The 27,848-nt window shown below is 36.0% G+C and overlaps 1 protein-coding gene across 1 annotated transcript in view; it reads left to right on the top strand.

Annotated features, from left to right (window-relative positions):
• Positions 1-462: 462 nt before the first annotated feature.
• Positions 463-27,848, top strand: part of LOC115419140 (carbohydrate sulfotransferase 12) — a 28,065-nt gene continuing 679 nt past the window's right edge. The window contains exons 1-5 of the mRNA XM_030133779.1: positions 463-617; positions 9,676-10,311; positions 15,151-15,293; positions 25,026-25,154; positions 25,330-25,522. Coding sequence (XP_029989639.1) covers positions 9,781-10,311; positions 15,151-15,293; positions 25,026-25,154; positions 25,330-25,522 — 996 coding nt within the window. The 5' untranslated portion in view covers positions 463-617; positions 9,676-9,780. The remainder of the gene's footprint in view (positions 618-9,675; positions 10,312-15,150; positions 15,294-25,025; positions 25,155-25,329; positions 25,523-27,848) is intronic.

Below are 27,848 nucleotides of genomic sequence, written 5' to 3'. Positions count from 1 at the left end.
TATGTTCGCCCTGGTGAACCCCTAGGCTGGGGCGTAACAACTGGAAAGAACAGTAAAAACAAAATAACACAAGGACAACAGTGTAAAAAAAAAAAAAAAAAAGCCTAAAATTGCTGTATTTTTGAGCTGTAGTCAATGTTTTGTGTGTTACACTGTATATTTTATGTCTTATTGCTGCACAGCTCACTGACAAATAAAGAGACTGATTGAATACAAAACACAAAAGCCATTGAGACTGATTCAGTCCAAAACAGGGTCACAGATGGACCGCAAGTGGGTCCCCGGACCTTACTTTGGGAACCACTGTCATAGCAGTAGGCGGGTTTGTGGTTTCACAGCTTAAATGTGGATGATGTGTGTGTGTGTGTGTGTGTGTGTGTGTGTGTTGTGTGTGTGTGTGTGTGTGTGTATGTGTGTGTTTGCAGATAGTGGGTGGCTCGTTTTTCAAATCTCGCGAGGACATGCGTAATTCAGTCCAAACCATTGGACTGAAAAGCGCAGACCGCAAGTGTCCTGTCGTGCACAACCGGTCTCGTCTCCAGACAGACGGACAGAGTGGGACACAAGGAGCAGGCAACAATGGACTGACCGACGGCACTATGGAGCTCATCTGTCGGGTAAGATTTAATTAAAAAAAAAAAAAAAAAACCAAAAAAAAAACACATCTGATCCGGTTCAGTACATAGTGGTCTTTTTTCTGTGCGCCAGGCGTAATTGTGGCCGTGATGCTCCCGGTGTGAAGGGCATAAAGGGAACAAACCCGGGCTTTCTTCCACCCCCAGAGGGAGCATAATGGAGAGGGGGGGCGTATGTCCGGGAGGAAAAGACGATGAGGAAACGTGCCCAAAAATAAGTTTCATCTGTTTTTGTCTGCTGCTGCTCAGAAGGGAGAGTGTGTCCTCTTGCGTAAAAGCGGGACACTGTCCGGTGCCGCTGCTCAATGGGACACATTGTAACCTGCACCGTGGAAATGAAGCTGGGTTTTGATTGGAAGGAGATGATGGGGGCTTATTTTGGGGTAAAAAAAAAAAAAAAAAGAATAGATCATCCCGTGCCAAAAACCTGAAACAAAGCAAGACACTGACGCGGATGAACACCTCCATCCATGTGCGCCACAGACCGACATAAACCCACACGAATATTTTTGGATCATTTTAGCCTATATGTGTGTGGGAGCAGAAAGTTTCAAACCTAGTGGAAAGAAACACACCAAACCAATCATTTTCACAGTCAAAATATGAGCCTGAGGATTTTGTGCACAGAGGAGCAGAAGCGTCATTTTTTCCAGGATTTTGCCCAGACAGCAGATGTTTTTATGGGGGTTTGGACAATCAGGGGAGGAACCCCAGCAGCTGAACAGAGGCTCCTTCCACCCCACACTCCTCCACCCCCCCCCCCCCCCCCCCCTCCAGCCCTGTTCACAGGTCCGTGACAGCTGAGAGCCCCGGAGCAGAGCTGGAGGTTCCCACGGCCCACGGGCAAATCCACTCTGCTCCCGCACATACAGCTGCCATAAACATTTAAACCTTTCCTACTGATTTATGAACATATTAGACTCAGTATGAGGAGTTTTACACCTGATTCACCCCAGTCTGCACTGTTCTTTCTTCTTCATATTACAAAAATGCAAAATAATGTATATGACATAAATAATTATGGAACAAACACCACAACCCAGCCGACAGCCCTTCCACCATGGCTGTTTTCAAAAAGAGACTAGTGTCAAAATTAACAGAACAGCAAAAACTGGTTTGACTGTTCAGTTTTTATCTCCTAAGTGCCACACGTTTTGTTTTGATTTCCCTTTTTGGTGTGTTATTTGAACTTCATTTAGCTGCATTAGGGTTCTTTTCCCTTTGGAATCTCACTTCCTCCCATCTATCTATCTATCTATCTATCTATCTATCTATCTATCTATCTATCTATCTATCTATCTATCTATCTATCTATCTATCTATCTATCTATCTATCTACTATCTATCTATCTATCTATCTATCTATCTATCTACTATCTATCTATCTATCTATCTATCTATCTATCTATCTATCTATCTATTCAGTGTTTCAATTACAGCTAGTTTTATTGCATTGTTATTATTGTTCACTTCTTTTTACTCTTTATGTTATTGAAAGAAGTGATATTTATAGATATATAACCAGCTCTTCTTTTACTTTTATGTCATTTTTATTTATCCCTCAACTTCATTGAAGGTATGCAAATGACATTTTTAAATTTTGTTTAAAGTTCAGTTAAGTCAAGCTGAGGTCATTCTATAAGCCTTTTGGGTTTCCCACCTCACCTGCACATTTTCGTATCCTTGTCTCTATCAAGAGAGATATTTACATGTATTTGTCTTATTTTATACTGTATGTGCAAATAAATAGATACATAAATAAATGAAAAAAAAAAACCTGAAACCCAAATAGTATAGTAGGTTCCTAATTGTACATATCCTCCTGAGACCTGGCAATGCATTTTTGTCCTTTGTAGGGGACAAAAGTTTGACAGTTTTACTGAAAAAAAAATGCTGTACATTGCAAAGGACGTTCCATTAAAAATAAATAAATAAAAATAAGAATTTTTAAAAAGTATCTGAAAAAACTGTTGCATTATGCAGTTTCCAATTGCAATGAGTGTTTAATGTAAAAAAAAGCTAAAATTTTCACTTTCCTGGGTCTCAGGAGGATATCACTACTCATGTATGACTTTGCTGGTGGTTTTGAAATAGTCGCCTTTTAGAGGCTGATGATAGAGTGGAGCAGGAACCAGCTACATTAACCCCTAAAGACCTTGAACTATTTTAATGGCAACTTCCAAATGAAATTTTCTCTGTATTTAACCTTTGCATTTGTGAACGAGTGAATTATCAGTAGCCTATTTATTATAATAACATCCTTTGCATTTTTAGTGTTTTAATCTGCAATGTTCTTACAAGTACAGAATAACTTCATAGCAGAGATCTAACGATATAAAAATTTCATATCACGGTTATTGTGACTAAAATAATCACGGTGAGCATTATTATCGCGGTGTTGTTGAAATGTGCTCAAAATTTTAAAAAAGTACTTATATGTGCACTGAGTTTTCAAAGTGTGGTAATCGATTTTTAACGATGATTAGAATTTAAACGTCAGGAATTTTACTACGGTTTATCACTATACCGGTAATCGTTACATCCCTAGTTCAAAGGTTATTTTATGAAAACACAGAAAACTGAAGAAAAAGTGATTTTTTAAATCTAAATTTATCATTAACTGGACTTAAAAACAAGTATTTACATCCACTGTTTATCAAACTCCGTGGGTTTTACTGGTGAATCAATGTTGTAGAAGATGACGATGTTTCCATGTTCACTATGACCAAATGGGTCATATCTGATAATGATGAAAAGATGAAAAATTGCATTTTATCTGAATTATTTGTATGTATTGATAGGATTAGTGGTTTAAAAGTGATTACCTACTTTTGATCTTTGCATTTTCAAGGACAAGTAGGTCATTTCCTTCTTATGTTGAATTTGTTGCTCATGTCATGACTAGATTTACCCCTTTAGTTGAGGAGGAGGACGTTGTAAATCAAACAATAAAAAACACTCATTGAGATGAACAGTACAGCTACTTGTATTAGTAACAATAATGTTCTTCTCTGTGGTTGATTTTCCTGGAAACAATTACTTTGTTAACTTCAGACTTACAATGGTGAATTGTGGTGACAAACCCTAGTCATACCCCTCTGCAGCCGTAGGTTTAAGGCGGATTGAGAGAGTGGAGAAGCAGTTCTAATATTATCTGCTATATGTTCATTGAAGTAATTTCAATTTTAATTAAAAAAAATTATGTCTTACTATTTTATCCCTTTTAAATTCTGTTCTAAAGTAATTTTACTGTAATTTTTGGAACAAAATGACTTTCATAGCTATGATGTTATTTCAATAACTAAAGTTCATATCAAGTCAAATTTTAATACAAATTAATTTATAAATTTATTGTATTTATTCTGGCCCTGTGGCAACTAATAATATATTAATGGCTATTAGCGTAACCATTTTGGCTATTTTAAATGTAATAAAGCCAATAATGTAATACATTTCTGATAATGTAATAAGTTATTAGGTTATTAGCATAAAAACATCCCTTGAAAATATAATACCTGATAATGGAATAATACATAAAACTGCTTTTCTTGGAAATAAAAGTTTAAAAAATTAAAGTTGTAAAGGTTTTTGTGGTTCTTGTGCAGTTTACTCATCAAAAAGAGGTCTAATTTATTCATATTCATTCATCAGTTATACGTCCCATATCACTCTCACTCTCCTTATGGCTGTAAGAGCCAATGTGATTATTATTTGCTTTACAAAATCTTTCTTTTGAATAATGTTTATTTGCTTGCTATGTATGTAGGAATATTACATAATTCATTACTGTGAATGAAGTGTATTTAATAGTTAGATGATGAATGAATATGATTACTATAATAGCTACTAATATATAATAAGTATCAATGGTTTGGTTAAATTAATGTAGAAGCAGATAAAATAAAGTGTTAGCGTTTTACTTAGCCTTTCCTTAGTTAGATTAGTTTTAGTTGTGATTGATCGTCCATACCCTTTAAATGTAGGACACCTGGACTGAATACCTGCTGTTACCATGGCAACCGGGCAGCACGCCTCACCTGAACTCAACCTCATTTTGTACAGCACCTTTCACACTGTGGTGGGTTTATAAAGGCCAATACGTTAACAACACTCTAGAATGGGAACAAGGTGATAGATGATTAATAAGCAGTTATCAACTCCATAACTGTTTAAATGAACACAAGTCAAAATAATAAATACATGAATAAATAGCTGAATATATCTGGATCACTGAAAATTACACTCAAAGTATTTCCTCAGAAAAATGTACAACAGTCTGTAAAAAAAATCTGTGCATTTTTTGGGAGCTTTTTTCCTCTCAGTAATTCCATTTGAGACGTTTTGAGGCAAGCCAAGTTTTAGTCAATAGTTTATTAATCAGTCAGTTAATCTGGTTTCAACAAATTATAAATATTTTTAAATATTTTTCAAAATTAAGATTTAAGATTAAGACTAAGAAGCAATTTAAAAGCCTGAATAAAAGGTGGATTATGTTTTCATTTTTTCCCCCCAACAACAATACACTGTAGATGATAGACATGTGAGAGTTAATGTAACTGTTATTAACATTTGAGGCTTAAAGGTGAACATGGAGGAATGAGGAGTTAAACCTGAAGAAATGTTTTGACCTACACTTATTGGCCCTGAGCATCTACCACTGACAGTGAAGGGTTAGGGTGTCAGACAGCTGAGTTTATGAGGAACAGGTGTGTCAGGTAATGACCTCGAGGAAAGGTGAGGAGGCGTGGCCTTCCTCACCTACTCAGACAGACAGGGAAACACAGGAGACACAAGGTGGGAGGAAAACGACCAACAAACAAAGTATCGATCATGTGATCACATATGATCACTTTACAAATTCATTTTATGCCTGACATTCATGTGGTTTTTATGTAAAGGCCTGGTAGAAGTGCATAGTTGCTTAAAGGACAAATATTTGAGTAAAATACAAGCACATTGATTTTGTACATAAGTGAAATACTGCAGTAAATGAACTGTATTATATACTAGTACATCCACTACTAGCTATATTTAACCACTGTTAATATTGTTCAAATATTTGACTGAATTAGACTGTAGTGATTGAAATATAAACCATTATAAGATCCTCCATGTCTCCTCACATATTACAACATATGAAAAGATTCTCAACATGGCCTTCTAGTGTTGTTTTTGTTTTTAATTTAAAAAATTTAATTTATAGGTCATGGCAAACCGGCAACATAATCCATTCCACTGAACAATGTCTGTGTTTTTAAAATTGTTATTGCATCCTCAGCAATGGCGCTTTAAAATGCCAAACTGTTTACACTTCTCTGTTTGATTGCTTGTTTCATTTTATTGTTCTCAGTTTGTCTTTTAGACTGATCTATTTTATGATGTGTGTTGCTGAGCTCTTGGATCAGGTCACTCTCATAAATGAGATCTTGATTTCAATGGGTCTTTACCTGGTTGAATAAGTACATGAATGAATGAGTGAGTGAATGAATGAATGAATGCAAGGATGGATGAATGGATAAGTAGCTGAAGGACCAAGTGGTGTTTGGCCTCATACTTCATTAACCTCCTAAGACCCAGGAGATGTCAGCAAAGTACAAACTTTTTTTTTTTTGTTTAATTAAATAAGTGCCTATATTGGAAACATCATGGTGCAACAGTTTTTTCAGTTGCAGTTTTTAAAATTTTTATGGAATGTCCTTTGTGGTGGACAGTTTTCTTTTCTTTTTTTTGTATAAAGTTGTGAAACTCTTGTCCACAAATGTGGACAGTGGGTCTTAGGAGGTTAAAATACAGACTCTGTGTAAAACTCAGAGGTGGAGGAGACTAAATGTTGGAGTAACAGGCTGAACAGGACTAAACTTTGTTACCTGTGTTAATCATCTGCTTTATGTTCATTCTTGAGCGGCAAAAAGTGCAGGCTGGGGTGAATCTTTAATCCTCCAATGACAGCACACCTTCATATCACCTGATGAGCAAAAGTTTCAGTAGTTACACACACACTCATGTGACTGAAGCACGACCAGGAAGTGAACATACACACACAGGAATTACATACCATCTTCAGTAAATGTTGACATGAACTACAGGACACAGGCCCATAATTTTTGTTTTTTTGGAGACATTTTTGCTAAAATTAATATTTTCCAACAGCTTTTCTTCTCTGACAGAGCCCTTGGATAATATGTTTTCCACATGGGCTCCATACAGAGATCACACGTTCATATGGGGATCTTATGTGTTCCAAGTGCAAAACATGTGGAAAGCACTGACAATTAATTTTTTTTGACTGGCCATAAAATTGTATTTATGCAACTAAAAAAATACCTGAAATAGTTCATCTGTTTCTCCTTAATGTGGAATGTCTATGTTATTATGTATAATATGTTTATTACTGTCCATGCTGCTAGAAATATGAGGATGTTTATGTTTGATTTCATGAAGATATGTGTCATCTAAATAATGTGGTCGCAAACATGACTTCAAAACTATCTATGTAACTATTCAGTGAATAGTCTTTTGCATTGCACCCTGATCACATGGATATAGACAGGCAGACATACGGTGGTGGAAAAGAAGTTTCTGGACACCCCATGCATTTGTCATTTATTGCATTAAGAATCACTTAAGTCACTGAACTCCAACTCCAAGCCAAGTATTGTTCCATTCTCCAAACCCACATGTTCCCTTCTGCACGTGCTCTGTTCCATCAAGGTCAAAACTGGATATTTCAGCAGAGAATGAAACATCCAGGACATTTTTATTTTTTATTTTTTATTTAACCAGGAAAAAGATCCCACTGAGATGAAGAACTTCTTTTCCAAGGGAGTCCTGGCCAAGAGGCAGCATGAAATCCAACACACAGTTACAACATACAGTAATTTACAGAACAAGTCAAGCTATGAAAAACAAGTGCAAGTCATTGAGTTAGTCTTTAGCACTTTGAGTTTGGATTTAAAAGCATTCAAGGAGATCAGTTCAGTCAGTTTCCAGTCTTTTAGCAAAACATATTCCATGTGCAAGGAGCAGAGCAGACAAATGCCCCTTTACCCAGCTCTGTACGGGCAAATGACACAAAAAGGAATAAATGCTCATTTGATCGCAGACAATAAGAATCAACACTTCTTCTTCTTATTAAACTACAAATATAAGAAGGCAGTAGTCCAAGTATGGCCTTGTAAATAAAGGTGTACCAGTGTCCCAGCCTCCTAGTGGATAGGGCAGGCTAACCCACTCTGGAATACAACTCACAATGATGTGTCATTAGTAACAAACCTAAGAGAAGCATGATAAACTGTGTCAAACATTTGAAGACATTTGGATCATGCATTCATATGAAGTGACATGTTGGAACTGTAGGTTGTTGTTTTTTTCTCTCCAAAGTTTTTTATATTGAATTTTTATATTGTAGCAATCATGACTGTACAATAGAATGTACATAAAATATAACAACACAGTTATGTAACCCCACTCTAACAGAGCCCCAACCCTGATGCACCTCATACTCCAACAAATCCACATCCAAATTGAATACATAAAATAAAATGTTTTAATTAAAATAAAAGAAATTAAAGAAAAAAATAGGCATCTATGAGTTACAATGAGAAGTTGTTAATGTCCATCTTTTTAATATATGATAAGACAGGCTGCCACATTGCATAGAATTTGGCTGCATTGCCTCTTGCGGTACATCTTATTTTCTTTAATGTCAGATTGTTCATAAGGTCTTTAATCCAGAGGCTGAATGTCGGTGGATTTCTATCTTTTCATTTAATGAGCCGACAAGCTATTGAAGTTGTGAGGGCGATGATGTTCTTAAAATTCTTGTTGAGGCGTGTATTCTGTGGAATCACTCCAAATATTGCAGTGAGTACATGACATTCTATTGGGGTTTCAAAGCTCTCTGAAAAGAAATCGAATATTGGTTGCCAGAAATTGCTCAATTTGGTGGAAAGGTAAAACATGTGTGACAGATTTCCTGGTTCTTGGATACATCTGTCACATTTAGAGCCAGTAATCAACTCTTTTTTAGCTAGATTTGCTTTAGGTTGGTTATTTTTTGTTAATAATAATAAAAAAAAAAACCCAAAAACATTAGCATTTGATTGTGTCTGTCTGATGCAGCCGCACCTTTTAAGACAAAAAAGATTGTTCAGCAAATATTTCATGAAATTATTTGAGATTGTGTAAAATTTTAAGGGTGTCCAAAAACTTTTTTCCACTACTCTGCTAAAAATTAGTTTTTTTCTGTCCACAATTCTGTCAGATTCTCATTTTGTAACTCGGGTATGTTTCAGATCAGCTGGTGACCAGTAATTAACCCTATCATGCATGAATTATGAGAACCTTAATCAAGATTATTTTTTCCTGAGTGTTTTTATTCCTCTTTAGGCATGAAAAAAAAAAACAATGTGATTGAATTTTTTTTTAAAATCAACCTGTTTTTCATGGAGTTACAAAAATGTCCACTCAGCTACACCATGAATTTTATTCTTTAAGCAAATAAACATGTATTTAAAACCCAATATCATAAAGTGATATAAAAACAGTGAAATGAAACCTTGTTTAATGCAGCTAATCTGATGTTTTCTCACATTTTAACATATTCTAATACTAGTTATTACTCACTTCATGGAGATAATATGCAAAAAATTAATATTAACAATTGATTTCCACACAAGAACCAATCAAGAACAGCAAAGTTACAATAATGGTATGAATTGCAGTTTATGAGATGATGCATAAGTGTCCACTGTGTTGGTTGATATGGAACTAAAACAACAAAACTCATGAATATACAAGAGTAAAGCTGTAGAGTAACTGTCTACTGTAGTGACCACTATGCATGAAAGGGTTAATCCACCAAACTCTGCCGTCATTTGGACTTTGGGGGGGTGTGTAAATTTTCAACCCTGCTCCAGTCTAACGACAAAAATAAATCTCATACAGCAGAAGATACGTGTTTCAAAATCAGTCAGTCAGTTCTTTTTTTGTAAAAGTGGAACAAGAGTCTCACTGTCATTTCCTGTTTGCTGTGTTGAAGCTTTTCTGCAGGAAGTGTGCCCTCCCATGATAATCCGCCACTATGGAACTCAGATAACCCCTTCCTCTTTTCTGCACCAATCACAGCTGTGGATTTGATAGAACTATGGGAACATGCCGTGGTCTTCGAGTGGCGTTTCTTGTGGGGTCTTTGTTTATGATCCTGCTGATCATCGTCTACTGGGATGACGTCGGTGGCTTCAACCTCTACCCCAAACACGAGTTGATTCATCAGATCAGCTGCCCTGAGACGACCGCCGGCCCGCCGCTTCTGTCATCCACCAGCACAGCTCAGCCCAGGTCTGCCCTCACCCTCCCCACAGCTGCGTCCAGCACCACGAGGGTCCCGGAGGAGGACGGAGGAAAGGATGACATAAAGGAGGAGGGGAAGGAAAAGCAAGAGCAGAAACAGGAGGAAACAAAGAAGGAAGAGGAGGAGGAGGCTCTGTGGAGTCGTACTGATGCTGAGGATAGGAAACAAGAGGAGAGGAAGCAAAGGATCATGGATGTATGTTCGGGAAAGGACGAGGTGGAATTCCTGGGAAGGAGTCGAGCTTTTGATCATATTCCAAACGGGGAACTGGATCACCTCATAGTGGACGACACACATCAGATTATCTACTGTTACGTCCCCAAGGTACGTCTGCAGCAAGGGTATTATCATTAACGAAAACTAATGAAATGACAAAAACTAGCACTAAAAAAACATTTTCGTTAACTGAAATAAACTATAATTAAAAGAAAAAACAATAACTGAAACTGTATTGTGTGCTTACAAAACTAACTAAAACTTATACAAATTATGGATAAAATTCCCTTTGTTTTCGCCTTTGTCAATGTCAGATTGATATGAAATTGATGTATTTCACTCGAGCAATTTTAGCTGGCGGCACTGTACGACACTTCACGGTCCGTCACTTCTTGTCACTTATTGTTTAGAGTCGTCTTCTCGTCCCCACTCTTCCTGGCAACATGCAGACTAAAGTTGGGAGAAAGCAGCAGAGTCCTGTATGGGATTTCTTTGAATATGATGGCAAGGAAGATTAAAGATATGAAAAAACTAAAACTATGCATTTAGAAAAAAACGTCAAAACTAATAAAAACTAGCAAACCTGCTCTAAAAACTAATTAAAACTAACTGAATTAGAGAAAAAACCCCCATCAAAACTAAATAAAACTAAACTATAATGAAAAATCCAAAACTATTATAACCTTGGTCTGCTGTCTGAAAATATATATGTAAACATGTGCTGCTGAAAATCTATCTTGAGATTTACATTTTATATAATACCTAGAAGCACTCAGAGAGCGCAGACCTCCGCCAAGGCTGATCAGTGCCCCCCCCCCGTGGGCCCCCCCACCCCCGATCACCACCAAAATTTAATCATTTCTTCCTTATCCCATTTCCAACAAACCCTGAAAATTTCATCAAAATCTGTCCATAACTTTTTGAGTTATGTTGCACACTAACGGACAGACAAACAGACAGACAGACAGACAAACAAACCCTGGCAAAAACATAACCTCCTTGGCGGAGGTAATAATAATAATAATAATGATAATAATAATAATAATAATAACTGGAAGCACTCGGAGAGCGCAGACCTCCGCCAAGGCTGATCAGTGGCCCCCCCCGTGGGCCCCCCCACGCCAAAGAGGTTATGTTTTTGCCAGGGTTTGTTTGTTTGTCTGTCTGTTTGTCTGTCCGTTAGTGTGCAACATAACCCAAAAACTTATGGACAGATTTTGATGAAATTTTGTGGTCTGCGCCCCCCCAGGGGCCCCCCCACACCCGATCACCACCAAAATTTAATCATTTCTTCCTTATCCCATTTCCAACAAACCCTGAAAATTTCATCCAAATCTGTCCATAACTTTTTGAGTTATGTTGCACACTAACGGACAGACAAACAAACAAACAAACAAACAAACAAACAAACAAACAAACCCTGGCAAAAACATAACCTCCTTGGCTGAGGTAATATTAATACATTTTATTTGCATTGCTGGTTTTCATAGAACTCGAAGACACTTTACATACTGCAGATAAAAACAGAAACCAAGCACATTAAAAACTAGAGGCACTCGGAGAGCGCAGACCTCCGCCAAGGCTGATCAGTGGCCCCCCCCGTGGGCCCCCCCATGCCAAGGAGGTTATGTTTTTGCCAGGGTTTGTTTGTCTGTTTGTTTGTCTGTCCGTTAGTGTGCAACATAACTCAAAAAGTTATGGACAGATTTTGATGAAATTTTGTGGTCTGCGCCCCCTCCGTGGGCCCCCCCACCCCCGATCACCACCAAAATGTAATCATTTCTTCCTTATCCCATTTCCAACAAACCCTGAAAATTTCATCCAAATCTGTCCATAACTTTTTGAGTTATGTTGCACACTAACGGACAGACAAACAAACAAACCCTGGCAAAAACATAACCTCCTTGGCGGAGGTAACAATATCACTTTATATCTGCAGTCACAACTTCACACACAGATATGAAATAAACATAACCACTGCAGTTATCCGACAGCTTCAGCTAGTTTTTATTAGAACAACGAACTTCAGTCAATGAAATGAAAATATGTGGGACCTCTTATGGTGGTAGACTCGAATACACTGCATTTCAGACTTCCTTCAGACTTCTGACATCCTGCCAGAATGTCAGACTGACATCTGAGTTTCAGATTTAAAAAAATGTTTGAGGAGTTCTTCTTGAAATCAAGCACACTTCTCCGAGCTTCGATGTTTGAGTTACGTATAGGAGATTATACCTGTCAGCCAAATTTTTCACCCCTTACCTGTCTGAAAACACCCGAGTCCATGGGCTTCAGGTGGAATTCTTGTTTTGTTTCAGACTAATTACAATATTCTAGGGATGTAACAATTACCAGTATAATGATAAACCACGGTAAAATTCCCGACGGTTAGTATTACCATTTAAATCCTAATTATCACAATAACCGTGTTTGATTACCGCACTTTTGTAGAGAAAACGCCTATGCAAAGATCTGCTTTTATGTCAAATATTTGAGTGTAGTTTTAATTTTTTACAATTTTAATTTTCTATACTTAATATTTGGAACTAATATTCACTTTTAAAGTCTTTGAAAAGGTTCGTTAAGCATCTTTGTGTTATTTATGCCATAAATAATATACATTTTTCAAATCGGAGTGTAAATATTTTTTTCTGTTTTCTGGCCTTTTATGTTGATATAGTAGGTTAAAGTGAACTTTAAAAGGGAAAGAGAGAGAGACCCGGTCCAAGGACACACACACAGAGAGAGAGAGAGAGATCTATGAAAATCTATCTATGAAAAAGAAACTAAAACAACTCAAACTTGACATGGAAAATGGTCAGACAATGGCCATAAGGTGCCATTTTTAATGCACATTTGTGTATTTGATGTTTACATGTTAATATTTGAATGTTTCTGCCAAGAGAGAGTACATTGTGCCTATTATTTTATTTATTTTTTTCCAAAATACAACTTGGATATAATATTTCAGCATGTGTATAAGTACTTTTTGACCATTTTGAGCACACTTCAACAATACCGCAATAATAATGATAACCGTGATAATTTTGGTCATAATAACCGTGACATGAAATTTTCATATCGTTACATCCCTACAATATACTGAGAGATAATTATGGAATTTTGGCTCAACCATGCCAAAAAAGCACCTTCACCCTCTATGTTTCACCCATGAAGACCCAGTGGTGTTTTTGTGGCAGTTCCCAAATTTGAACCTTTCTTAACTGATTTACAAACCATTTGCTCTAATATTATGCTCTATATTTTGCATTTTTAAGTGAAAATTAGGTATTTTCCTGTATTTAATTTACTGATTATGTAGATGTTATTAAAGCTCAGATTAAAGTTGAGGGATCGTATATCCAAAATGGAGAAAACTGAAGAAAAAGATTTTTTTTTCTGCAAAATATATTGTTAACTGAACATGAAATAAGTGTCTCCATTCACTGTTATTGATCCAACTCCATGGGTTTTACTGGTGAATCAATGGGTCCAAATGGGTCATATCCAATGACCATGAAAAGATGACAAACTGTATTTTACATCAATTATTTACATGTATTGATAGGATTAATCGATCAGCAGTTATTAAAGCTATACCTACCGATGTGGCATTTCTCACAGCACTTAGTAAAAGTTTGAACATGAACAACCCGCCTCCCTCCAAAGCCCCGCCCCCTTCCCTCTGCCTGAGCTCTGAGGCTCCTCCTCCTCTCTCCTCATGCGTGATGGAAACGGAGGAGGAAGCAGAGGTGGAGGTCCGGTCCGTTTTGGCGTGTCCGCGGACCCCTCCCTCAGTAATCAGATGCATCATCCACCTGCCCGCGGCTCCTGTTCCATCAGTAGACCTGGTCTGTGCAGTACTGGGTCAGTGTCACTGCAGTGCCCAGGGGATGGGCGCGCGCACTATGAACGCGCGGCCTCCGCGAATTTTCCGTGGACGTTTGAAGTGTCATAGTCCATACAATTATCATCCTACATCCTCTTACATTGTGTGACACCATGTACATGTACCTGTATGAGTCCCACCGTCATAAAAGCTGAGCTTTATGCAGACCTGTTCAGTCCAGTACAGCTGACTTCCAGACTTTTATCTCCATCCTTCATTCATCAGACTCCCGTTTGTGCCCCTCAGTTGTTGTTTCTGTTCATAAATCCGTTTTTTCCCTTCCACATGTGCATGTCAGTTCTATCCAAACACATCCTAGACAGTAGACTGTGGTCAGTGACAGGAGAAGCAGCGCCAGTGAAGCGTCAGATTCAGAGGGACACATATCGGATGTGAGACGGAGATAATGGATCGGATGCTGGACGGCTGTAATGGATGATTGACAGGAGGTTCAGTCAGGTTCGGCCAATTATTTTATTCGGACCGACTAAAATGATTGGTCAGACTTTTATTAGAAATATATGAGAATTAAACATTTTTGAGTTTCAATACCTGGCGGATTTCTTTTACATTTTAGTTTGACACACACTTATTAGGAGCATTTTAAGATGACAAAAGAAAAGTGTAAAAATGCCACATCATACGGTATAGCTTTAAATATTTTATATCAATGAATGATTCTGGTTGATGGTGGATGTTTGGGTCTTTATGGGTTAATGTCCCCTGTACTAAAAAGCCAACAACAACTAGGTCTTAGGAGGGATTTTGTGGTTTTGTTCACTCTTGGTTGAAATCTGTAGCTCCACCACTAGATGGCACTAAATACTACACACTGAAAGTTAAGGTAAAAGTGTGAATGCTCCTTCCATATTTCATGAGTTGTTTACTGTGTTAATATAAGAAACAAAGTTGTAAAGAAAGAAGTATCTCAATGACTGAGAATGAAAGTAAGTGTTGTCCACTTTCATCTGATAAAAAATGCACATCCACATTTGTTTTACACATCTTCTTCATGTTCTACATGTTCTTTTTTCGTTTCGTCTCTGTTCTCCTTTCAGGTCGCTTGCACCAACTGGAAGAGAGTGCTGGTGGTTCTGTCTCAGTCTCTGATCTCGCCCTCGTCAGGGAAACCCTACACTGACCCAGAGGCTATTCCTTCTGAAGTCGTACACAACTCCACTCTCCACCTCACGTTTGCCAAGTACGACACCAATGTAACCTTTTTATACAGTGTTTTTTAAGATAATTATAGAAATCTATCCTGCATAGTGAATTAAAAGGTGGCACCACCTCCAGCTCTCAACAGAAATGGGTTTCTGTGTTTCCTAACTGGCACTAAAAGAATGCAGAAGTGCTGTCATTTTTTTTTTTTTTTTTAACTAAACAGAAATATTGTTTCAGTGGTGTAGAAGTGAGGCTTTTAAAAATTTTAATAGCATGCCAAATGGTTTATCACACTGATCTGTTTTACTTTAAGACATACAACAGATATTTTCATCTATCTAAACCACAGGGTTGAGAAAACAAGATTAACACTAAGTTATAACTCAAATGGCATAATTTACCTCATTTTGCTGACTTAAAGGGCTTCTCAGAAGTATTGATATTCCAAATTATCTACGACAGGTAGAGGTTATGTACCAGAGCATATGTGTTGGACCAAAACCTCCAATGAATCAATGCTATGTATCCATAGACTGTATCAGTCACTGAATACAGTATAAAGTTCATTGTTTACACATATCTGTATTAGGGATGTAACAATATGAAAATTTCACATCACGGTTATTATGACCAAAATTATTACGGTTACCATTATTATTGCGGTATTGTTGAAATTGTGCTCAAAATGTTCAAAAAGTACTTATATACACACACTGAAATAATTTAACCAAGTTGTATTTCGAAAAAAAAAAATAAATAAATAAATAAATAAAAAAATAAAAATAATTGGCACAATGTACTTTCTGTTGGCAGAAACATTCAAATATTAACATGTAAACATCAAACATACAAATGCGCATTAAAGATGGAACCTTAGGGCCATTGTTTGACCATTTTCCATATCAAGTTTAAGTTGTTTTAGTTTCTTATTCATAGATGGATAGCCATTGCAAACTGGCATGCACGCCTGGAATGCTGCTGCTTCTCCAGGAAATGAGCAGTGCCATGAGTTTTCAAAGTGCGGTAATCAAACACGGTTATCATGATAACTAGAATTTAAACGGTAATACTAACTGTTTGGAATTTTACATCGGTTTATCATTATACCGGTAATCGTTACATCCCTAATCTGTATTATCGTATCATCAAGTTTTCTCCTACAAACTAAATCTCATAAGCGGTTATTTGACAGTAAGTCAAAATGACACTATGTCTCATAATCTTCTCATGCTGATAGTTTACATTCTAGCTCTGTTAGCTTAGCTCTGTTTTTAGACACAAAACAGCCACAGTAAAACCACAAACAACCTCTGTTTTCTGTACAGTTTGTGTTGTCAGTAGCTGAACTAAAGATCTGTTTGGAATCCAACAAAAAAGGTCAGAACTGTCACAATTTAGTCTGAACTATGGATCAACAAACACCAACTTAGCAAAGACAATGACATCCCATAATAACTTTACGCTTTCATAAGACTAATAATCAAACTCACCCATGTAAAAGAAACTGACATTTCAGCATCAAACTCTGTTCCCATCTGGTCATTTTCTGATGCTTTGGTCAAAGACTCCATGGTGTTTGTTTTCCTCACCATTGGAGACCAGTAGAGTAACTCACTACTCCCTCTAGAGGTCACATAAACCCCCAGCCCATGGCTGTAAATAAATTCAGCTCGTATCTCTACAATTCAATACATTGCCATCTTTGACAGAACTTCAAAGCTTTTTATTCTAAATGTTCTAATGATAATTTTATGTCATTTTTTAAATACTTTTAAGTAGAAATACTGGATGAAGCCCCTTTAAAGAAGTGCTTGCTTGAGAAAGTATCAGTAAAACCAGTTATAATATAATTGTTATTTGTGCCAGTTACTTTTATTTAATGGGGTCATATTTTGCTAAACCCACTTTTATTAGTCTTTGGTTCATTTATTTGTGTATTTGGACCCTAATAGTTGAAAAGTTTGAATTCGAACCCTCCAGGTGCTGCAAAGATATCTTCATATTCAGTTTGGCAAAAATCAAGTGAATTTCTACAACCTGTTTTAATTCCTCTTTAATTTGTTATGTCTTTAACGAGTTACATCACGACATTTGCACATATAAGGTCAAGACTTCCGCTGAACATTTCTCCAAGTACGACATAACTGTTTGTCAGCAGCAGCGGTTGTAGTCCATATTGAAAATATGTCCAAACTTTGAGCTGATTACCTAAAATGTTCAGTTGTTGGTTGTATTAATGAACATAAGTGGCTGAATGGGACAGAGCAGCACAGCCAACAACCTGGAGGGGGTGGGGCATGAAGTGGCTCATGTGCATTTAAAGGGCCAGTGCTCAAAATGACCTTTCTGGTGTCATTACTCAGAAGTAGGGTTGAAGATGGACCTGTGGAGTTGAATTAATGAAGAATTCAGACCCAAGCAGAGCATTTACAGCATTTACAGATCAGTTCTTTAATAAAAAAAACTTGAACAATTACAACATAAACAAGCTGAACAGATGTAAAGCAGATTCTCCACACATCCTCCAGCACAAACTGGCAAAATCAGGTGCTTCTCAGCTTGTTCCACAGAAGAAAAAGTACAAAAGTTGACGCACACCAATCACTTCACAGCCTTTTGATGTTGGTAGTTCATGGAATCTGGTATAATTCAGCTAAATCATTTCCCACCAGTTTGTTCTAGATAAGGACGGAGGGTTCAAATGAGATGAAGTCCAAGAGCAAAGATTTTATTTTCCAGGGAGTTACTTCTTCTCTACTGGTGTACTGAATTTCAGATTTGTACTAACAGCATAACTTGATAAAACACGTGACCAGGTTGAGAAGTAGTGTTTAAGATCCAATTAGCTAAGAGATTGTATTGACTTTTATTTTTAAGTGGGTTCATGTAAGTATGAGAACATTGAGCACAGATATTTCTTCTTAGAGACATAGTGCATCAGAAATTTTAACTGCTGCCTTTTCTTGCTGTGTGTGGTGGATGATCATGGGATCTGTGGTGTGCTCTTGTGTCCTGCTGAATCTTTTTTGATTTGTTTTGGGAAGCTGTAAAAAAAAGTTCATATGCTTTGGCCTGTTCATCGATTTGCACTTTAGAAAAAACAGGTGGTCGTCTACTTGAGAATATTTTCTTTGCTCCTTGGCAGTTTTTAGTTTTTTCCTTCTGCATAATGTCTTATTTCATATTTTCTTTCTCTCTTTTTTTGGATTTGGGGTCTCTTTGGAATGAGAATAATGTTTCACAGATCATTTTTATAGTTGCATCAACAGTCTCTTGGTTGACCCCTCCCATCAGTTTCTCTTCAAGTATCTGCTCACATTTTCTTTTTCAGTTTTTGTCTCATCAGTGTTTAGGAGCATTAAGTCAAAGGAGGATTTTCTTCAAAATATTGTCCTTCTGGAGAAATTCTTTGTCTTCTGAGCCAAAGAAGGGAGTTTTGTTGATCTTCAGGCAATCTGGAATGCTTCTCCCTCTCCAGTACTCAGATGGAGTTATATAATTTCATTCTTTTGAAGGTCTTCAGGGTCTCTAATGAGAGTCTGGGTGGATTCCCCAATGACTGAGGAAAGTTATTAGAAGAGAGCATGAGAGTATAAAGTTTTCACCGTCCTCTATAGCAAAGAGTTTGGTCTTGCATCAGTGGTGGTATTGATCTTCTAAAAAAAAAAAAAAAAAACTTTTAACTTAAACAACACAGAAACAGAGCATCAGAGATGCCTGAGGGAGTTTAGTAAAGTAAGCATCTCCCAAGTGCTTCTAAGCCAGAACAGCAGAGTTGAAGAAAAGGACAAAAGTGGGAACACATGGATCACTTCAGAGACTTTTAATGGTGCAAAAAAAAAGACCGGAGGGCTGATGTTTTGACCAAAGCTTGTATATAATCATTGGACAGAGGAAACATCATGTCACTAATTTGTTTCTGAGCTGCTGTTTTGAAACCAGTAGTTTATGATTTGCCCATCGCCGTGTTGGCTGTTTGGAGATAGAAGTGACCATATTTGGACCGAAGGGATGGCACTGTCCTAAGCACTAGCTTAGTAGCTCATTAAAATGATAAAGTTAATCAGGTATTGCAAAACAAAGTCATTTTCCAGTCTGATATGGCAGATTTTTTTTATGTTTGCAGCTTCTCTATTTGTTATATGTCATTGGGATCGGTTCTGCTGTCCACCCTGTTGGTTTGTTTGTTTGTGTGTTTGTTTGTTGTATATTTAATCTGTTCTGTCGTTTGCTGTACATACAACCTGTGCTGCTATTCATTCTGTTTATGTGTTGCCTCTTGGCCAGGTTGTTATTGTAAATGAGAATTAGTTCTCAACTAACTTACCTGGTTAAATAAAGGTTAAATAAATAAAGAGGATGAAGCTTCAGTTCGACCTGAGCTGTAAATAATGGCAGAAAAATTGAGAGATTTAGAAATCTAAACCTTTTCATCACTTATTAGAAGTTCCAAATAAAATAGATGATGCTAGAATGACACTGGAAAATAATTATTGACTTAGTATTTTGAGAGAGAAATTCATTTTAAGTCTATGAGAGCCAGCCAACCCCAGTGGTCATTAAGCTTTAGATTTACAACTTTATAAAACATCTGCATCAACTTAACTTTGGAGCTGAGGTCCTCACCCTTTGGTTTTGCATTCTTGTGTCTTCTTCAGACTCATAGACAGAAGCAAAAGAGCTAAAGAGATGTTTAACATCACAAATATGTTTAGTTGAAATAATAAGAAATAATGGGACCTGGTATAACAATGTCTGTAGGTGGAATTTAGAAAAGGAGGACATAAAACTAGATTTTCAATGCCATTTTGACTTTCTGATTGGTTTAGTTTAATCTCATCTTTTGTCACACTGTTAAGAGTGTTTTCTTTTGCTCCCTTTGTAATGTTTAGCCAAAGCAAATCCCATTTAAAGAGTCAAAACTCACCTCTGTGTGATGTGTAAGTAGGTGCAGAGAGTAAACTTTTTATCAGCTTGTTAAAATGTTCTCAGACTCAGCACTGAGGACATGACCTCAGTTATACTTCAGGGAGCCACAGTCATGGTTTTGTGCCATTTTGGTTTTACATTTCATGCAAGAGTTGCTTGTAATTTATACGCTGTGATGATTTCTTTACATCCCTTTTTTCCTCAGTTATGGTACTGAATGAAGAAAACAAGCTTTATTTCCTATGCTTTCATCATTTTCCCACAAGTGAGGAGATGCCTGTTAGTAATCAAAGCTGCTCAAATGACTAATCTAAACAGCACGGTAAATATTCAGTGTGCCTAAATAGAGTTGTTGTTTTGTTTTTGTTTTTTAATAATAAGAGCAATTTGAGACATGTTTGGTGTTAAATAATTATAATTATGGGAACACAGCATACTCAAAAGACATTCCTACAAATACACTAGCCAAGCCAAGTCTCGACGAGAAATGTTCATTCCCTAAAGAGTCAAAATATGGACTAAAAACTGTGTCTAAACAGAGGCAGCCAAACACTTCACATACCTAATTCTCACAAAGAAAACAAGCCAATCCAACCAGTAAATCAATGCGTCAGGTCAGAAACATAAGACAGCTTTGAGAGAGTGAAATAAAAGAGAGCAAACTCTTTAACACATATATACTGTTCAAGCCCAATTGTACCCTTTTTTTTTTTTTTTTTTTTTTACATTAACCTCTTAAGACCCAGCTATGGGTTTTCTGTCCACATTTATGGACAAGAGTTTCACAACTTTATACAAAAACAAAAGAAAAGAAAACTGTCCACCACAAAGGACATTCCATAAAAAATTTAAAAACTGCATCTGAAAAAACTGTTGCATCATGATGTTTCCAATATAGGCTTGTATAGGCAAGCTTGTACTTTGCTGACATTTCCTGGGTCTTAGGAAGTTAAAGGGGTTCTATGTAGTACTGATATTCCAAACTCTCAACATCAGGGAGAAGTTATGAACCAGGAAACACTTAGGACCAAAACCACTAACAAATCAAAGCTATGCATCCACAGATTATATGAGTCACTGAATTAAGTATAAAGCTCATTCTTTCCACACAGTTGTAATACAGATACAGATGTATGCTTTATATGAAGAAAACTTGATGATGCCATAACAGAGGTTCTGTATTATGATATCATCCAGTTTTCTTCATCAAACATAATTAGAATATTCATGTACCTGCATCAGCTATAGTTTACATTCTCTCTCTCTCTCTGTCTCTCGCTCTGTTAGCTTAGCTCTGTTTTTAGACAGAAAACAGTCACAGCAAAACCACATATCACCTCAACAAGGTCAGAACTGTCACAGTTTAGTCTGAAAGGTAGATTAACAAACAGCAACTTAGCAAAGGTGCTAACATCATATAATTACTCCCCATGGGAGACCAGCAGAGTCACTCACTACTCCCTCTAGTGGTCACATACCTACCCATCGCTGGAAATAAATTCAGTTCGTATCCAGAACTTCAGCTCTCTTTATTCTCAACACTAATGATAATTTTCTTTTCAAATATATGAAAGAGCATAAATACTACATTTAACCCTTTTTCAGAAATGTTGGCTTAAAAAGTAACAGTAAAACTATTACTTTTCTGTCAAAATAGTTGCGTAAATGTCCGATCGAGCGGTAACACGTGGTCACATTTGGTCTCTGTCATGTAAGTAGAGTAACTTACAGGGGTTGGACAAAATAATGGAAACACCTTAAAAAATCAACAAAATATAATTTAATATGGTGTAGGTCCGCCTTTTGCGGCAATTACAGCCTTAATTCTCCAAGGTATTGATTCATACAACTTGTGAATTGTTTCCAAAGGAATTTTAAGCCATTCTTCAGTTAGAATACCCTCCAACTCTTTTAGAGACGATGGCGGTGGAAATCGACGTCTTACTTGAATCTCTAAAACTGACCATAAATGCTCAATAATGTTGAGGTCTGGGGACTGTGCCGGCCATACGAGATGCTCAACTTCATTAGAATGTTCCTCATGCCATTCTTTAACAATTCTAGCTGTATGGATTGGGGCATTATCATCTTGAGGTGAAGGTGTTTCCATTATTTTGTCCAACCCCTGTATATGCATGTATTAGTCATATTTGAGTAGGTATTTAGAAGCACTTCAACATTATGTAGAACAAAATTTGGGGAGATAATTTTTTTAGGTGAAAAATGTCAAGTTACTGCACGTGGACTTGAAACAGACATACATTTTTTTAAGCTTTATGCAATGATTCAAAACATGCAGTTCTCCACAGAAATTGATATCAAATACATCAAAACCTTCTAGATATTATATTCAACTATGCTGAAAATAAATTTTGGAGTAACATATTGAAAAATCTTGGTTTTATTGACATGAGAATGTGGTAACACATGGACAGGTTGCCATAGTAATACACTGACGACTCTTTACCATTGTATGCATCACCTAAAATGTATCAAAAGATCATTACTTTCTGAAAGTTTCACTCAAATATTTGAATTATAAGTAACTTGAAAATTTAAAATAGATGTTTTTGTCGTAATACATGGACACTGCCTTTTAAGCAGCTCACAAATGTTAAAACTCATAAATATCAATAATATTCACAAAATACTGAAAATCTAACACTTGAAACTTAACATTCATCTGTATAATCAACAGATTGAATACATTTTCAAATTTTGTAGACAAAATTTTTAGCCAAGTTTTAGTCAAATTTGAGCTATGGCTGTGGTGTAAAAAGCACGATCAATAAAAATTGGTTGTAACTTTCTTTCTACAAGTGGTATTTTAAAAGGGATGACAGTTCCATAAAATAAAGAGCTTTTGTTAAAAAATGAGCCCACTTGATAAATGATGCATGCAAATTTACTTTTTTCATGTTGATGTTCACTTTCGTTTTATCGGACCCTTATTCTATAAATGAATCCTCCACATCTAGAATGTTTATGCTATGTTCATTTTTAATTAAATCTTTAGGGGTGTTACTATGTTTTCATACCTTAGATGAAATAGGACATGGGATATTGTAGATGTTTTTTCTTCATAAATGACTGGAAAACCTAGAAAATTCACTCTCACTGCTGTCAGAAACATTAGTTAAATATCACTCACCTATTCATTAACATCAGATTTGATTCTAAATAGCTCTGTGTTTCAGAATTTGGTAGAAACACTTATGAACTGGCCCAGACCACACAGCGAAGGTGTGGAAAATGTTAAATAAAATTAAATAAAGTTAAATGAAATATATCTAAAAGGGCTAATAATGGCAAATAATGAATAAAAAGCTACATATTTTTTTCCTGTTCAGACTATACATTTAATGCTTCAGGGCTAATGCTTTGATTTTGAGTATAATGTAACAGTGTTTGACAAAATATCCAGGAGCTAAAGGAGTTATTTACTGAGTTGACTCTTGGAAGAGTTGAGTGGAAACGGCAGGCGGAGCTCGGTGCTGCAGCACAGACAGACCTTTCTCTACCCCTGGGAACTGCATGTGTTAGGACACGAGTCTCCAAACGTATTTGTATCAGAGTGTTTTTTTTTTCCCCTTCTTTCTCCATTCTGAGTTGTAGGTTTCATTTCAACATTAGAGGAGGACACATTAAGTCAGGGTTTCGGTTTCTTCACATGTGATATTTTCAGCTGGGCAATACAACCAAAAAACCCCAAAACACTTCAGTTGATATTAATAAATGTCTAAACTGTGTTCGTTTTCAAGTGTAAAGACATATTTTTGGACCTGAGTGAAAAATACCAGACCTTATTCCTGGGTTTTTTGGACATTTCATAAATCTAGAAGAGGATTCAGAAACATTTAAATGACAATCGCTCATTCAATGTCAAAACTTTATTTAACATTGTAAAAAAAAAATAGCAAAAATGTTATTTTTGAGATCTAGAATCATTATCTTTATTTCTGTTATCTGATTATGTACAAGGAAAATGATAACAATGTGATATAAAAATCCTACAACATGACATAAAAATTAATTACTGTTATTAGTACTCTTTAATTGTCTGCTATTAGCATCAGACAGTTTATTTCCTTCTTTCTGTTCTGTTATTCTACATGTGTTTGTGGTGGAAATATATTTATGTTTATTCTACAATTTCCCAGTTTGGGATCAATAAAGTCTGTCTGTCTGTCTGTCTGTCTGTCTGTCTGTCTGTCTGTCTGTCTGTCTGTCTGTCTATCTATCTATCTATCTATCTATCTATCTATCTATCTATCTATCTATCTATCTATCTATCTATCTATCTATCTATCTATCTATCTATCTATCTATCTATCTATCTATCTATCACAAAATTCAAGCAAAATATGACAAATATTCAAATACTTACTCTCCATGACTGATTTAATATTATCCACACACGAACAGACATGATTTATTCTTATCTTTTATGAGATTTTAACTCTGAAAAAACTCACAAATTGAAAACCAGAGTAGACCTAAACATTTTATTAAAACATTGATCAAATCTGTCAGAAAACGAGACCTTATGAAGGCTCTGTGGAGGCTAAATATGTATAATACAGAAGATTCAGTGTCTATATGAGCTTACAATTCATTTTTAAGTCAAAAATGCGTATTATAGTGTTTTGTATTGATGAAATTCCTCAGCTTGTGTAATATTTTTATGCATATCCTCTCACCCCACCTTAAAACCATGTCTATGTATGTATTAAGACCTTAGTTATTGGGTATAAAATGTGGCTGTGACAAACTCTGAAGCATTACAGATAAAACAGATGGTGGTAGTAACAGTTTCTTATGGTGTTTTGTGTTTTTCCAGGTTTTGGCGTCGTTATGGTTCCCTCTCTCGCCACCTGATGGCACTCAAGCTCCAGCACTACACCAAGTTTCTGTTTGTACGAGACCCTTTTGTTCGCCTCATCTCTGCCTTTAGGAACAAGTTTGGAAGGTGAGTGTGTGTGAGTGGATGAAGAGTGAGAGAGTGAACCTGTAGGAGTGTTTGCATCTGCATGTGACCCAAATCCAAGCTGATGTATGTACTTCCCTTCTCAGTATTAAATATCAGCTTTTGTCCTTTTTTAATGATTAAAACATGCATATTTGTGTTTGTGTTGGATTGTAAGGCCCAACGAGGACTTCTACCGGCAGTTTGGCTCAGTGATACTGCGTCGTTATGGAAACGTGTCCGGGAGTTTACCAGAAACAGCAGCTGAGGCATTTGCAGCAGGAATAACACCTACATTTCAGCAGTTCATCACATACTTGCTGGACCCAGATACAGAGAAGGAGAGTATCTACAATGAACACTGGCGGCAGGTATTTGTCTCACACCAGTACAGTTATAAGATAAGGCTGCACTTGTTATTCTGACATTTTATGCTCTATTTCCCTCTTATTTTGTTTTTTATCTTAATAGAAACAGGCTCCTACTACATTATGCACTATGTTAAATTATGTGACTAAAGCAATCATTTGACTTTTTCCTCAGTGTAAATCTGCACTCAGTTAAACTTTATGGATTTTAACAGCCAGTCCTACAATTTAATCCATATTTCAAATGTGTGTTTACAATAATTATATGTATTTTCTAGTTTGTGAATTAAATATTAGTTATTTGTGACTGTATATGTTGTTAAATGCAGCTGATTTATTGCAGTCAGAAGTATGTGGACATTTAGACATTTTTGGTTCCTCTGATTTGTTCCATTTGAAAAAAAAGTATATATTATGATGATAAAATATCCCACAGCTCAGCTATTAAATGTCCAATTACCTTCAAACCTGTTGGACACTGTGTTATTACAGGGATTATATTTCACATACAGTTCTTTCTATATTAATGTAAACCTACTCAGATTAAAGCTGACTCTGTTCATAGGTGTCGTTTACTCTGAGGTCACAGGGGACAGTGTTTCCCACCACTTTATGAAACAGCTTATTCTGTTGCCATTACAGGTTAAAGGTTCAATCTGTAAAATTCACCCATGCTTTTGTGAAATGTGTGTTGGAGTCTGTTTTTTGCTGGGAACTGGTGTGTTAATGGTGTTAGCTAAAACCATTTCTAAACGTATGTTTTTGACTACATAACAACCTGTGGTCTGATATCTGTGTAGAAAAATCAGATCAGACTTCTGTAAAAATTTGTTACATTTGGTTCTACATTCTTCAGTGCTTCGCTTCTGCTCCTCTACAGCAGCAACAGTGTGCAACATTAGCAACTGTTAGCTTAGAAATGAAATGAGTGTGCAGCACTGTTACATACTGAACCTTTAGAAGTATTTATTGAAAAATAGTTTTGTGAACAAACAATAATGCCTTGAAAAATCTTTATTTGTAAGAAACATAGTATGAAAAAATAAATGCAATGGGAATACAGAAAAAAAACTATGCACATTGTTCAAAAAGTATGCTGCTTCTAATTAATCAAACTGTTTTTTGTGTTTTATGCGGAATATTTTTGTTTAGTTTTACAGGTATAAAACTGTAACACAATTTACTTTTTGTAATTTATCTGATAAGAGAAAAAATGTATACAATTTTACATAGTTTCATAAGATTAATTGGAAAACAAGAAACAAAAGTGCTGGTGGGCTGATGGTTTCATGATGTACTACAGTGTGTCATTTTATATATGTGTGTATGTATGTATGTATGTATGTATGTGTGTATATATATATATATATATATATATATATATATATATGTGTGTGTGTGTGTGTGTGTGTGTGTGTGTTTATGTACAATTACATCTATAAATCTAACACTAGATGGAATCTGAAGAGTGACTCTAATGTGTAGATAGTGTTTTGAAGTAGACCTAGTAGCTCAGAGACAAACATTTATTTTGAATAAAACACATTCTCTCATTAATTCACACAATTTCACATCTTGACCTAATATTGTATCCTTAAAACTATAATCAATTAGCAGTTAATTTTTCATTATTCATTAGATTTAGTGAACATTAACTTCTTTTGTTAATATTTTTGATCTACTGATACTGATCAATTTCATCTCCCAAAATCACATATATTAGACTTTTTTAATTTTTAATTTTTTTAAACTTCTATTTATTAAAGTTTTATGACAATTTAAAAAACAATAAACAAAACAGTCGGTAAAATTAAAATGACAAAGATGCTACAAGACTGGTTTATGTAATATATGCTTGTGCAACACTGAGGTAGTAACATTATGTTTGCACAATAACTTGTATTGTGTAATAAATGCAACACATACGTATGTAAATCAAGACTATTATTTCTCTACAATCAAAGTGAAAAGGAAGACAAGCAGAAAAAGCAAAACAAAACAAAAAGTGACAGATTTCCATCATCTTATATATTTAAGTCCAAATTATTCTGAACTCCCAAAAGTTCCAGTGGCTTCCTCCATGTCTGCAGGAAAAGACTTCTTCAATTTTAATTCAAAGTTTTAATCTGCAGCCTAACGTCGCAATCGTTTTTTTTTAAAGTGAAACTTAGACTCTTCTGTATATTGACAAACTACTTGAAGATATGGAACCATGTGGATCTGTTTAAACAAATGAAAGACAGACTGGAGCCAGCTGAAAACAACAGGATGAAAAGGTTCAGAAGTTGAACACAGAGAGTTGGATGACTTGTTTTTCACTTTTTTCCAA

Source organism: Sphaeramia orbicularis, chromosome 1 (genome assembly GCF_902148855.1).
Source record: "Sphaeramia orbicularis chromosome 1, fSphaOr1.1, whole genome shotgun sequence".
Classification (NCBI taxonomy): domain Eukaryota; kingdom Metazoa; phylum Chordata; class Actinopteri; order Kurtiformes; family Apogonidae; genus Sphaeramia; species Sphaeramia orbicularis.
Note: the sequence above shows the minus strand (reverse complement) of the source record. Positions and strands in the feature narration are given on the sequence as shown.